The following is a 14,011-nucleotide window of genomic DNA, read 5'->3' as shown; positions in this document are numbered from 1 at the left end:
TTCAGACAAACAGATACTGAATTTGTGAACAAGATACCTGCTCTACAGGAAATACTAAAGGAAGCACTAATAGGCAGATATGAACAGACAGGAGAGATAAGTTTGGAGTACAATATTGGGAGATGGTAGCACAATATTTTAAGTGAACTGAACAAAGATGACTGTGAGTATGGTTGAAAGAGGAAGATTAGGGGCATGAGGACACCAGAAGGAAAGACAGAAGATAAAGACTGGGACTGTATAACTTAGTGAAAACTAGAGTGGTCCATGATTGTGATTAAATGTACAAATACGTGTTTACATAAGGAGAACAAATGAATGTCAAATCTGCAAGGTGTTAAAAATGCTGGTATTGGGGAAAAAATACAATCAATGCAAACTAGAGTCTACAGTTAACAGTAACATTGTAGTGTACTTCCAGTAAGTGTAACAAAGGTGATATACCAATGCTAAATGTCTATAAGAGGGGAATATAAGGGAGGGATATGGGATTCTTGGCATTGGTGTTATTTTCTGACTTCTTAATTGTATTTTATTTTAATTTTATCTTTTGTTCGTTGCTTTTTAGTTGTCATTTTTTTTCCCTTTCTTTTTCTTTTCTCTTTTTACTTTTTTCGCCTCTTCCTTTCTTTGTGGAAGAAATGGAAAAGTCCTTATATAGCTAGTGCTGGTGAATGCATAACTATGTGATTATACAGGGAAATACTGTTTGTTTACTTAGGATGGAATGTATAGTGTGTGAAATAAACTATCTTAAAAATAAACAGAGGGATACGAATGCTGGAGAAAATGTGGAGAAAGGGATGTACCTAATAACTGTTAGTGGGGAAGCAGAATGGTGCAGCCTATCTGGAGGGCAGTGTGGTGGTTCCACAGAAAGCTAAGCATGCAGTTGCCATATGGTCCTGCAACTTGGTTATTGGGTATATAGTTGGAAGGACTTAAAAGAGGGACTCGAATGGACATTTGTACAGTGGGGTTTATGGTGTCAGTATTCACAATCTGCAGTGGATGGAGGTGGCCAAAGGGTACACCAGCTGATGAACGGAATGGCAAACTGTGGTGTATATATACAATGGAATATTGAGCTACTAAAGAAGGAGTGAAGTTGTGAGGTGAATGGACATTGAGGACAGTATGTTGACTGAAATGAAAAGAAAAACATTGTAATGCCTCACTAATATGGACTAAGTATAATGTGCAAACTCCAAGAATTGAGTCTGAGAGCATAAGTTATCAGAGGAAGGCTTACTATAAAGGTTCTAGATTGTAAGCTCTTACAGCAATTACATCTACTTCTGACCTATAACGGTTATTTCTAAATTCTGAGATGCTGAGTTCTTCATGTATATTCTGGTCAGTCCAACTTTGGGTATCTGTGTGACAACTGAGATTCAGAGCAGAATCTGGCAGCTATGAATGTCAAGCATTACTCCATACAGCAAATGTCAAGGAGTCTGAAAAAAAGAGATCAGACTTCAATTAGAGATATTAACAAAACAGACTTCCTTAGGACTAAAGTAAATCAGGCTAAAGGGTAAAGGATAATATTGACTGTGTTTTAAAATTTCAGCTTCTGTATGAGACCAAAGAAAGCCATTTTATTAGGTGCAAAATCTTTATTTTTTGTAACACACTATATAATTTAACTTGTATGGTCAGTTTATTCAAACATTATTACATGGAATGTTGAGTAGGGAGTGAAATCTGGTTGGTTTCCACAGATTAGGATGAAGCCCCAATACATCCCAGAGTAATTTGGGCAATGAATAAAGATGTATTTGCAAAGCCCTCTTGAGGGACTGGGGGAAAATGTGGGAATATTAAATTTCCCCACCTTGGGAATTAATGAGACTCTCACAAGCACTGGAGACTACTAATTTAGAAAGCTGAGCCCTTCATCTCAGGGCTTGCCCTTAAGAAGCTTGTTACTGCAAAGAAGAGGTTAAGCCTACTTAAAATTGTGCCTAAGAGTCGCCCCAAGAGAACCTCTTGTGTTGCTCAGATGTGGCCTCTCTCTCTAAGCCAACTCTGCAGGTAAACTCACTCCCTTCCCCCCTACAAGGGACATGACTACCAGGGGTATAAATATCCCTGGCAACATGGGATATGACTCCTGGGGATGAGCTTGGCCCTGGCATCATAGGATTGAGAAAGCCTTCTTGGACCAAATTGGGAAAGAGAAAGGAAACAAAATAAAGTTTCAGTGCCTGAGAGATATCAAATAGAGTTGAGAGTTCATTCTGGAGGTTATCCTTATGCATTATATAAATATCCCTTTTTAGTTTTTAGTGTATTGGAATAGCTAGAAGGAAACACCTGAAACTGTTGAACTGCAACCCAGTAGCCTTGACTCTTGAAGACAACTGTATAACTATGTAGCTTACACTGTGTGACCATGTGATTGTGAAAACTTTGTAGCTCCCACTCCCTTTATATAGTGTATGGATAGATGAATAGAAAAATGAGGACAAAAAATAACTAATAATAGGAAGAGATGGAGGTACAGGATGTTTTGGGTGGTTTTTTTTTTTTACTTTACCTTTTATTCTTATTTTTTTTGGGGTGTGGTAATGAAAATATTCAAAAATTGATTGTGGTGATGAATGCACTATATAACGGTACTGCGAACAACTGATTGTACACCATTTTGTACATCATGATTTTATGATACGTGAATATCTCACAAAAACATGAAGTTAAAAAAAACCCTACCAATTCAATAAAATGATAGCTTAGTATATAGTAAATATTAAAGGCAGCTGAAAAGACTAAGTGCCTAGGAGACAAAGGTACGTTCCCAAGAGATGTGTGGAGATTTTAGCATTTAGAAAGGAGAGAGGTGACAGGAACGTGGTCTGCCTCCAAATTAATGTGACAGCAATGTGGTCTGCCTTCTCAAGCAGGCAAGGTTACAGATTCTTCTCAGTTGGTTTGCAAGAGAAAAATGGGGGTCAAGACCAGAACTATATACCAAGTCCATACATCTTATCTTCAGCCAATCTCCTTTTTCCTTCCTCCTCTCTTATATCCCAATACATTGCTGTCCTCTCCTCAAAAATGCCCAGGTTAGAATTATTTAAATGATACACAAAACTCCCTATCTAGTCAGAGTCTCAACCAAATTCCCAAATTCTCCCTTCCTGAATTAAAATATTCATTCCGTTGAGCAGGATTGGCACTAATTCTTTCTTGAATGCTTGGTAGTATTCACATGTGAAGCCATCTGGTCTGGGACTTTTCTTTCTTGGGAACTGAAAGAGACTGACTGATTCAATCTCTTTACTTGTGCTTGGTTTGTTGAGGTCTTCTATTTCTTCTCAAGTCAATAGTGGTTGTCCATGCTTTTCCAGGAAGTTGTCCATTTTGTCTAAGTTGTCTAGTTTGTTGGCATATAGTTGCTCATAGCATCCACTCAGTATCTCTTTTATTTCTGTGGGTTCAGTACTCATGGCCTCCCTCTCATTTCTGATTTTATTTATTGCATCTTCTCTCTTTTTTTCTTTTTCAGCCAAGCTAAGGGTCCATCAATTTTGATTTTCCCAAAGAGCCAACTTTTGGTTTTGCTGATTCTATTGTTTTCATGTTCTCAATTTCATTTATTTCTGCTCTAATCATTGTTATTTATTTTCTTCTGTTTGCTCTGGGGTTAGTTGGCTGTTCTGGGTAGTTAAGTCCTTGATTTTTGCTCTTTCTTCTTTTTTAATAAAGGTATTTAAGGCAATAAATTTCCCTCTCAGCACTGCCTTTGCTGTATCCCATAAGTGTTGATATGTTGTGCTCTCATTTTCATTTGCATCGAGATATTTACTGATTTTTCTTATAATTTCTTCCTTTATCCTCTGGTTGTTTAAGTGTATGTTGTAACTTCCACACATTTGTGAATTTTCCAGCCTTCTGCCTGTTACTGATTTCCAACTCCATTCCATTATGATCAGAGAGAATGCTCTGTATAATTTCAATCTTTTTAAGTTCATTGAGAGCTGCTTTATGACCCAGCATGTTATCTATCCTGGAGAATGATGCATATGCACTTGAGGAAAAAAATGTATATCCTGCTGTTGCAGGTTGAAATGTTCTGTAAATGTCTGTTAAGTCTAGTTCCTTTACCATATTATTCAAGATCTCTGTTAGGTTAGGTTAGGTTCATGTGTTAACATGGCCAGATGATAGTGTCCAGGTGTCTGGTCAACGAAGCATTGGCCTAATCTTTACTGCAAGGAATTTGTGGCTGATTTATTAAATCATCAGTCAATTGACCGCACCTGTGACTGATTACATCAATGAAGGGTGTGACTTCCACAATGAGAGAATTCAATTAGCTGGATTTAATACAATCAGCTGAAGAGTTTTAAGGGAGAAAGAGAGAAAACCTTCATTTCTTTGGCTAGCCAGCGTCTCCTGAAGATTTCATCAAAAACCTTCAGCAGAGTTGCCAGTTCACTCCCTGCCCTACAGAATTTGTACTCGTGCATCCTGCCCTACGGAATTTGGACTCATGCATCCACACAGTTGCATGAGACACTTATAAATCTTATATTTACAGATATCTCATGTTGGCTCTGTTTCCCTAGAGAACTCTAATCCAATTCATCAGGTAGAAAATTCCTTTGTGCATAAGTTAAAAATCGGAGGAAACATTGAGTGGTGGAAGTAGATAAGCAGGGAGGTGGGTTTCAGACTTGGTGATTTATAATGTTCAAATTATAATGTTCAAACTACTTAAACCAAGTTGGTATGAGTCTGAACTTATATTCAATATGCTTCTCAAGTGTTTGAATACTTGAGAGTTTGGGGGAAGTATAACAAAAGCCTGGAGTCTCAAATATTAATTTTATATACCCTTTAAATCCACGCACATCTAGCATACCTGTACCTTTCACTTATGGTCACTTTAGATTTGACATGTACTTAATGGAAAGGAGCTACCTTCCTCTGCCTTATCTTCCAGTGGCAGTGGGGTTATTTTCAGAGCCACATGGAAAGAACAAAGGAATAGAAAAAGGGAGATTGACGAGGAGAGACAGCATCTTAATTAAATTAGATTGTTCTGCATTCATTACCTTTTTCTATTCCAAGAAAAAAATAAGGCACTTACATTACAGTCCCTAAATGTGAATAATTTTTTAAATTTAACTTTAAAAATAAAATAAAAAATTTAAAATTACTTACCATGTCACTACACTAAAAAATAGACTATTAAAATTTTCCAATGTTCTTTCTCAATTCATGTCCATACATATATGTAATTTTTAAAAACATAATTGCCATAAGAACATAGCACAATACCTATCAGAGAGTATCAGGAATTGAAGAAATGTTTATTGAATAAACTGTCACCAAGTTTATCCATTTATCAAATGGCCCCTGTTTTTCTTATCAATTTTCAGGCCAGCTCTTTGGGACTCATACAATTTTCTTTTTTAAATTTCTCTTCTAAAGACAACTTAGCAGGTAGATAGTTAAGAAAAATAAGCCTAAAAGTCTTAAGTATCTTCCAGGTTTTTTGTTTTGAATAAACAAATCAGAAGTAATCTAACAGTTACATTGCCAAAAGCTTTTAAAAAGTATAATGACTCTTTGGTTGGCTTTTATTATCTGAAGTTCTCTGAATGGAGGAGGATCAATATATATGCACCCTTATTATTAAAATTGATATGCAGTGTTTTTACTCTTCACTTTAAAGGTAAATAAGAAAAAAGAAATGATCTGAGTACCTTTGGAACATTTCTAAAACCAGTTCTGAACTTCTCTTTACACAAATTCTGAATTCTGTGAATGAGAATTAGTAGATGTACATATAAGGTATACATCTGTTAAACACACTTAACATTTACAAAGAGAATAGAATTTTACAAGTAGAAAGATACTTAGAAAACATTTTACAACTAGAAAGATAGTAAGAAAACATTTGGTCAAAGCCCTCATTTTATAAACAAGGAAACTGAGGCTCTGGGAACCCAAATGACTTGCCTCATGTCACAAGGCTACTTTTTAGTGGTAGGAGAACTAGAACCTTGGTATTGTGTTGTTTTTCCATTATACTTTTATGATTCACAAAAACATTAAAATTGTGATAAATTCCTTAAATTCAGATATGCTAATTTTCTTCTTCTTCTGTAATTTATAATTTAAGAAGGCATGGATCCAACTAGTTTAGTTCTTTGGCTGATAAGCACTCATTCAAGCACTGCCTATTAACTCATTTATTTTGCTTGCTTGATTTTTTCCCAGAGGTCATTTTTAAAAAAAATATGTTTAGGAATTCTAAAACAGCATAAGAAAATGTTTCACCTTGAAAGTGAATACAGAACATTTGTGTTTAATACCAAAGCAAAGGGTTATGCTCACCACTCCCACCACTGTTAGTGAGAATTCAGAATCTTGGTTGACCCTTTAGAAGTAAAAATCCACTCTTGGTGGGAGCCGCTGTGACTCTGTAAAAGAGGCTACAAATAACATGCTGGGAAATTCAGCAGGCACTATTATAATATCCTGTTTATACTGTCATTTTTCCTATCAATAGGATATTATTTATATAGACCCTACCCATGAAATTCTTGTTTATCTTTTTATAGAAATTCCTCCATATCTATAAAAAGAAAGCTCTGTGTTTGTTTCTGGAGCAAGCACGTTGTTAAAATTTTGCACCCCACTACACTTTTTATTTGGCATTTTCCTTTGTTACATAACACTTGCTCACATTTTTATCTCAAGGATGATTTCTTTTATTATTTGACGTATTAGAGTTGAACTTAATTGACTTAAAAGAATCCATTACAGGACAAGATTCTGAAGCACCACATCACAGACCTTATTTTTGTGTCAGTTTCATCAGACATATATTCCTCTAAGACACACTTGACTAATTTGTTTAAGGATAGAAAAATATGCATATATACTTATCAGGTACCCTAGCAAATGACTTCTAGACACCAAGAAGGCTTCCCTACCAAGGCTCACTCTACTCCAGGTGTGTCAATTATGAGCACCAATACTTATTTTAGTCCCCATTGACTCATCGTTCTCTAGCTAGATTTCTTCTTTAAAATGAGAAGCCCAGGCCCTGAATTTAGCACGATGACTTCAGTAAGTTGAGCAAAAGAACAGCTAAAGCAATCTGGTTATCAATCATCCTCATTCCTCTTCTTTCTTCCCCTGCCTTATATAAATAATTGAATTAAAGAACATAAAATTCATGAAGTGTTTGATGAACAAATGAGTATTTCTGGAGAGGAAGCACAACTGGAAAAATTCACACTGTACAATTTTTCACGTGTATATCTTGGTGTTGGCATCATCAAAAGTTCCTTTAGTTTTTAAGATAGGTAGGTAAACATACAATGTTCACAGTACATACACCATGCTAGACTCTGGGGATGTGTAAGAAAAGGTCACTGACTTTGAAGAACATTACTCTAACATGCATAACTGATATGAACACTGTATCTCTGGGTGTTGAACTAAGTATGACTAATTTCAGAAAAAAAGGGTGCTACGTGTGCTAAAGTGGTCACTGAAGTCCCAGTGACTATAACAATTGAGATAATCTTGATAAACAGGAATTAATAAGGCTGAGAGGAGGAGGACAAAGGCATGCTAGGCACAATCAAAGATTTGGAAGCATCCCAGTGAGCAGAATTCTAGAAATGGAGATTAGTTGAAATCAGCTGAGAATATACTGAATAGAAGATGACAATAAAAAGGAGGCTGGAGTCAGATTATAAGCTTCCCTTTGTAGACCATGGAGAGCCATCAAAAATTTCTGAACAACAACAAGAAAAAAGCTTCTGACAAAGGAATGATAAACTCAAACTTTTGGTTGAGAAATGAATAAGAAGAACAAGTTGGCATGAAGCTGAAGTGGGGGAAGAAGTTTTTAACAGCACCAAATCCTGTGGTTAGGGTAGTAAGTGAGGCCATATTGGCTTTCAAATACCACACACAAAAAATCCCCTGTTTTCTTTAAATGACATGCTCTAAGTAAGAACTTTCACTTTAAAGCCCAATATAAAACTCATTTTGATTAAAGAAATGTAAACATATATAAGGATCATAATTTATTGGGCCTTATATTTTCTGTACTTATCACCTATATTGAATATTATTTTTTAAATCCCCCCAAATTCAATCTAAAATGAATAATGTAATATGTTGATCATATTGCTGATACAAGGTATATTTTAAGTCACTTAAAGAAATTATGTGACAGAATTAACTTACTTCAATTTAAAATACTGAAATTATTTGATATATCATTGAAACTCAAATAACTTGCTTCAGTTATTTATAATTATTAAAATAGAAAAAATATTGAAGCAATGCTGATATTTTATGTATCATCAAATATTTATGTATTGGTTTTATAATTTGCAGTATAGTAGAAAGAATACTAGATTGGAAACCAGCAGAAGTGTCTTGTATCCCCACTTTACCATTAACTACTGGGATCAGAGTTTCTTTTTCTTTTTTAAATACCATGCACTTTTTTTATTTGTAATTTTTTTTTTTTTGTTGGAGAAGTTACAGGATTACAGAAATATCATGCATAAAATATATACAATACAGAGTTCCCATGTACCACCCTATTATTAATACCTTGCATTAGTGAGGTACATTTACATATGCATACATTTCTTTATGTATAAAATGAAAAGAGTTACGTTCAAAGCACTTTTCCTGACTTAAAGCTTACAGGTGGTTAGTTTTATAAGAGAACATAGATGAGCTTTGAGAAAGCAGTTTCAAAAGAGTGGTAGGGCTTGTAGAAGTCAAATTATAACAGTCTTAAGTCAATGCAGGATGAGAGAGGAGAAAATAAAAGAAAGCAGTAGCATACATTACTTTCTCAGGAATTTTTGATGAAAAGGTTAATTTTAAGTAAGGAGAATAGCTCTAGGAGAAGGAGAGTGAATAAAAGGGATGTCCAGGCTGGGAAAACATGAGCATGTCTACAGGCTAAGGAAAATGAGCCTGTGAAGTGGAAAAATTTAAAACACAAAGGGTATAGAGCTAAGTGAGTAGCCTATTAGAAATAAAAGGTAATAATCTTAAACTAAATCTTGAAATGTAAGAAGAGAACTTGGAAGGTGGTAAGTAGAAGATGTAAACTTGAAGGGAAAGAAGTTAGACTTCACAACAGATGAAGAAGAAGACAGGTTGTCTGCTTAGAGTTAGGAAAGTTGGTTCAAAACTCAAAGTGATTAGGGAAAGCTATTCTAGAGAATAGGGGAATAGGAATAAAGATGAATAAAAGGCAGTTCTAAAGAGAGAGAGCATTAATCTGTTTCTAAGCAAAGAGGCTAGAAAAATATCTATACCATTGACAAAAACAACACAGTTGGGAAGGAAAACCAGTTTGGGGAACAAGATATACGTTCAGTTTTAAATACACAGTGTTTGAAATGGTAAGTAGCCTAAGTAAAAGTGTCCTAAAAGAGAACTGGAAGGAAATGTAACACTAGAATACAAGAGTAGTCAGGCTCAGATATGTGACTTTGAGAGTTGTCAAATAGAAGGAACAGCTGGAAGTTTTAATGACGATGATGAAAAATTTCTATAGCCCTAACAGAGTTTATAAAGTGTTTTCACAGGGGAGCTGGGACCATTTCAAGATGAAAGTCAAGGAACTCTCCTCTATAAGGAACAAGCAAATGACTGAGGGCACAGATTTACGAGGCACTTATAAAGTAAATCAGAAGCAGACATAGAATGAGTGGCTAGAGAATAAAAAAGAAGAGAATCAGGAAAAATCAATATGCAGCAGGTACTGGGTAGAAGAGTGGGGAGGTAGGGGTGCTATGTAGTGATAAAAAACAGTAGACATTCAAGTGAAAACGATGGAACAAAAGTGTAAGAAGATCTTCCAAGACCATGATTAAAAATAAAGAAACAGATAAGTTTCAGTGGAGATAAACTCAAAGAAATTCAGGGAAAGATCATCAAAACTATTTTAAAAATTGTAATACTATATTTAATGGTTTAAAAAAAGGTTTTAAAAACTATTACATGTATCCTGGAAAAATCATCACAAACTGTTACCAAAGTCAAAATGGTAAGAATCATGGAAAAGGAGATTAAAACCTATTATGTGTGTGTGTACACATAAATATGTACACACACACACACAAACACTACTGAAAAAAATAGTAGACTCACACCTGAAAAACAAAGTTATGTTCTTTTCTATATTCCAGGAAGATAAAACAAAGAAGGAAATAGACACTAAAATGATAAAGAAGATTGCCATATAAAGATGTCCAAAAACCGGGTAAATGGGTTTAAATACTTCATTCCAAAATACTAGGATAGAATTAACTTTATGGTAGCAAAGGAAGGTCCATGTAATACAACAGATAATAAATGTATCAATATATTTTCAACTCTTGCTTTCAAAAACAGGAAGAAAACATCATGATGACCATTACTGAATGAGTAATATTCCTTTGAAGTTAATATAAGGAAAGCTTAACTACAGTCTCCTAGAATCTCCTGGGCATCTGGTTAAAATGAAAATTCAATTCAGTAGGTTTAGGGTAGTACTCTCTATTTTTACATTTCTAAGAAGTTCTCAGGTGATGCAAATATAGCTGTTCCATGGACATTTTTAGTAACAAAAAGCTATAACATAATTCTCAGTTTCCTTTTTCAAGGCAATGTTTGGTATACCATGCTAACCCATTAGAATATATACAATATATCTAATGCTTTTAGATGTGCCTAAGAAATGCCTTTTTAAGGCATTTTATTATGATTCACATCAATGTTTGATGACTTTCAAAAGCTACTATTTTAAAAGTCATGATTCAAAATTAAGTATATTCAAGATATTCAGAAACACCCCACTCCCCCATTCCAATAAAAAATCAACTTTGTTTTGCTGTTCTGAAACTCTACATTTTTGTCATTTTTTTAAGGCCAGCAATCTATTGCTTCTAATCTCAGGGCTGTAGTAAGAACCTTAAAAAAAATAACACTATATCTTTTTACAGTAGGTTTCAGTAAAACTCGCTTACTTGTCCTTACAGTGCAGTTAGCACTGTAACTTAGTCCTTGAAGATAAAGGTAACAATTTGTTTAAAAATATCCTGCTGAAAAACAACTAAAGATTATAACAATAACAATGAAATTCATACACGGTCCTTATGTTTAAAACTTCTATACAGAAAGATATGCACTTAATTAAAATCTTTTAACAGTTAACAAAGATGTCATAAAAATATACTACTAGTGTGTGTGTGTGTGTGTGTGTACACAAGAACACTTTATTATAAACAACTGGCTGACCTTAGGTTCTTGTGATGAAATTTAAGACTTTTGAAATCTCAAGTTTCAGTTTTAACTAAATTAATGGTCAGCAGCATCCTTTTAGTAAATCAATATGTATTAATGTCTAGAAGACAGAAGTAATGTCTTAAACCTGGCAGGTACTACCAAAGATCAGATCCAACTATTTCATTATAGAGGGGAGAAAATTGAGGCACAGAGGTTAAGCCCAAAGTCACATGGCTTGCTAGTGGCATGTTAAAAAAAAGAAGGGGGTGAGGGGTAAATCAGTTTTTATATCTAACAATGCATCTTAGTCTACAAAATGTAATTGAGAGAGTTTCTGATCTCTCTAATGACCAAGGCATAATTAATTTTTTTTTTAAGGATTCAACAAGTCGTTGAGGTACCAGAAAGGAAAACTACATAGCAAAAAAGACAAATTGAAGAATTTCATAAAAAATGAAATCAGAATAGAGAATGACACATATATCTATCACATAATAGGGATGGGGCTGGAGTGGGGGCTGGGGTGGCAAAGGAATGTGATGGGAAATAAAGAACAAAGAAAAGACAATGCTAATAGCCATTTAACTAATCTTCTCAAAGGTTTGAGGAAAGCTTTCACATACATCAAAGTGGTTAAAAAAACACAACTTCATTTACCTTTATGAATCACCTTTTTACTTGGCAAAATCAGGGATTTTATTTAGAGGACTCCGAAGCTTTTAAAAATATGGTATGTAGATAGCAGTTGGATATGCATGTGTCATAAACAAAGTTACAATTAAAAGAAAATCAGAGAAACCCTTTTTAGGCATAAAATAGGGATTTTTGTGCTTATTACAAATGCTATAAAATTTACTAGTGCAAGTAAAAAAAAAAAAACAAAACAGTCACTGGAGAAGTTCCGTATCAGAGGCAACAGGCATTAAATCACAGGCATACATTATGCCTAAACTGACAGATCTGCACTGCAATGCAGAAATGCAAACAATATTCCAGTCTCTGCACCAGGAGGCAGAGACCAGACATGATTCCAGAATAAAGGGCTCTTCAGCTCTTACCTGTTACCTGTGCAACAACTGCTTGGGAAATCCTCCGATTGGCAAGAAAGGCTTTGATTTCCTCTTTTATCACACTGCTGTCCCTCCTAACAAAAACAGAAGACAAGACCAACAATGTATGTTGAAGACAGAAATCTTCATCTTGGTTAAGAAAGGTGAAACAGAGAAGTTGGAAGAACACAAAGAACTGACATAAAAATCAAAGGTAAACAGACCAAATTTGTGTGACAATAAGATATTAAAACAAATCAAGAAACACCAAATATCCAAATCCTAAAACATCACACCATCAGATGGACGCTTTAGTGAATGCCACAGTAGATGTAAGTCTCATACCAGAAGGATGTTTTAATTGCATGCTGTGTATAATTCACATTAGGAACAAGGCTGCCATATGGTACATACAAAGTTTCATTACTGCGGAATGAATCTATGCTAACACAGACAGAAATCCTAGAAAAATAGAAAGCAACAACAACAAAAATCAGATGTGAGTTGACTGGGTGCACATGTTAACTATGCAACCGCTTAAATAATGTTCATTTTAAAACCTTTGATAAGGGAATAAATAGAAATCATCACTATCATTTTTACAACTGCTAAAATACTACCCATCTTAAGAAAGGCTTTGCCCTTTAACTTGCTTTTTCTATGTAAATAACAAGAAATTAAAACGGGAAGGGTTAAATATAACATTTTAATATTTATTAATTTCTTATTTATAATAAACATAATACTTAACACTTAAAACTGTATTATATTCTGGGCTCCTGGGATTATACATTACAGACCTAATTTTTCCTCCACTAAGATGCCTTCTATAAAACTTTATTTATTTAATAACTCATTAAATTCTCAAAAGACTAGAAATGACACTGAACGGCAAAATTTCTGTTTCTTTACCAGAACAGTGTGAATAAAAAGAGATTACTTAAAATAAATTTTTAAATTATACATAAACCTTTAAAATTGACCAATTTCTTTCTGAAGACTTTATTTTCTAAAAGATTACATAAATAGAGCACTGATTTTTGTTCAAGCTGAAAAGTAATGCAGAATGTACATCTAATTAAGGGGTCAGCAAACTATGGCCAAGCGGCTAATCTGGCCTGCTGGCTGGTTTTGTACAATCTATGAGCTAAGAATGATTTTCACAGATGAACATTTGCAATAGATTTGATGACAGGTGAATCACAATTAAACAAAATATCACCCATCCAAAAATAGATTCCAATCATCTCATTAGCAGCCTTGTTTTACAAAAAATTGTGCTAATTATTAATATGGTATTTTGTCAATAAAAAACTGTGGAAATTTGTTTTCTCTCTTGCATAATATTGTCAATTTCTTGGCCACTCAGCCTAAAATGTTTACTATTTGGTCCTTTACAGAAAAAATCTGCTGCCCCTGATCTAATATATGAAATAAAGGGATCATGAAACTTTTACACAATTTGTAACGAGTCTGTGAATGAATCAGAAAACTCTCTATGATTTCAAGTCTCTTTGGAGATTATCTGGAGAACTAAAGAAAAGTACTCTAGCCAAAAATAATCAGCTGTGATATACCCTAGAATAAGTCTTTAAATCCCTTGGTGAGGAAGTACATTCTGCTGGAGGATTCCATACTCCCTTTTGGGAATTCTGGAAAAAAGCAGAGTGGTGACAGTGGTGACAATT

At 34.4% G+C, this 14,011-nt stretch overlaps 1 protein-coding gene across 7 annotated transcripts in view; it reads right to left on the bottom strand.

Annotated features, from left to right (window-relative positions):
- HMBOX1 (homeobox containing 1) overlaps window positions 1-14,011 on the bottom strand; it is a 262,433-nt gene that overhangs the window by 135,689 nt on the left and 112,733 nt on the right. For all 7 annotated transcript variants that reach the window (XM_037813411.1, XM_037813405.1, XM_037813406.1 and 4 more), the window contains exon 6: window positions 12,333-12,418. In XM_037813411.1, coding sequence (XP_037669339.1) covers window positions 12,333-12,418 — 86 coding nt within the window. The remainder of the gene's footprint in view (window positions 1-12,332; window positions 12,419-14,011) is intronic.

This window comes from Choloepus didactylus, chromosome 20 (genome assembly GCF_015220235.1).
Source record: "Choloepus didactylus isolate mChoDid1 chromosome 20, mChoDid1.pri, whole genome shotgun sequence".
Taxonomy (NCBI): Eukaryota; Metazoa; Chordata; class Mammalia; order Pilosa; family Megalonychidae; genus Choloepus; species Choloepus didactylus.
This window is presented reverse-complemented; position numbering and strand designations above follow the sequence as displayed.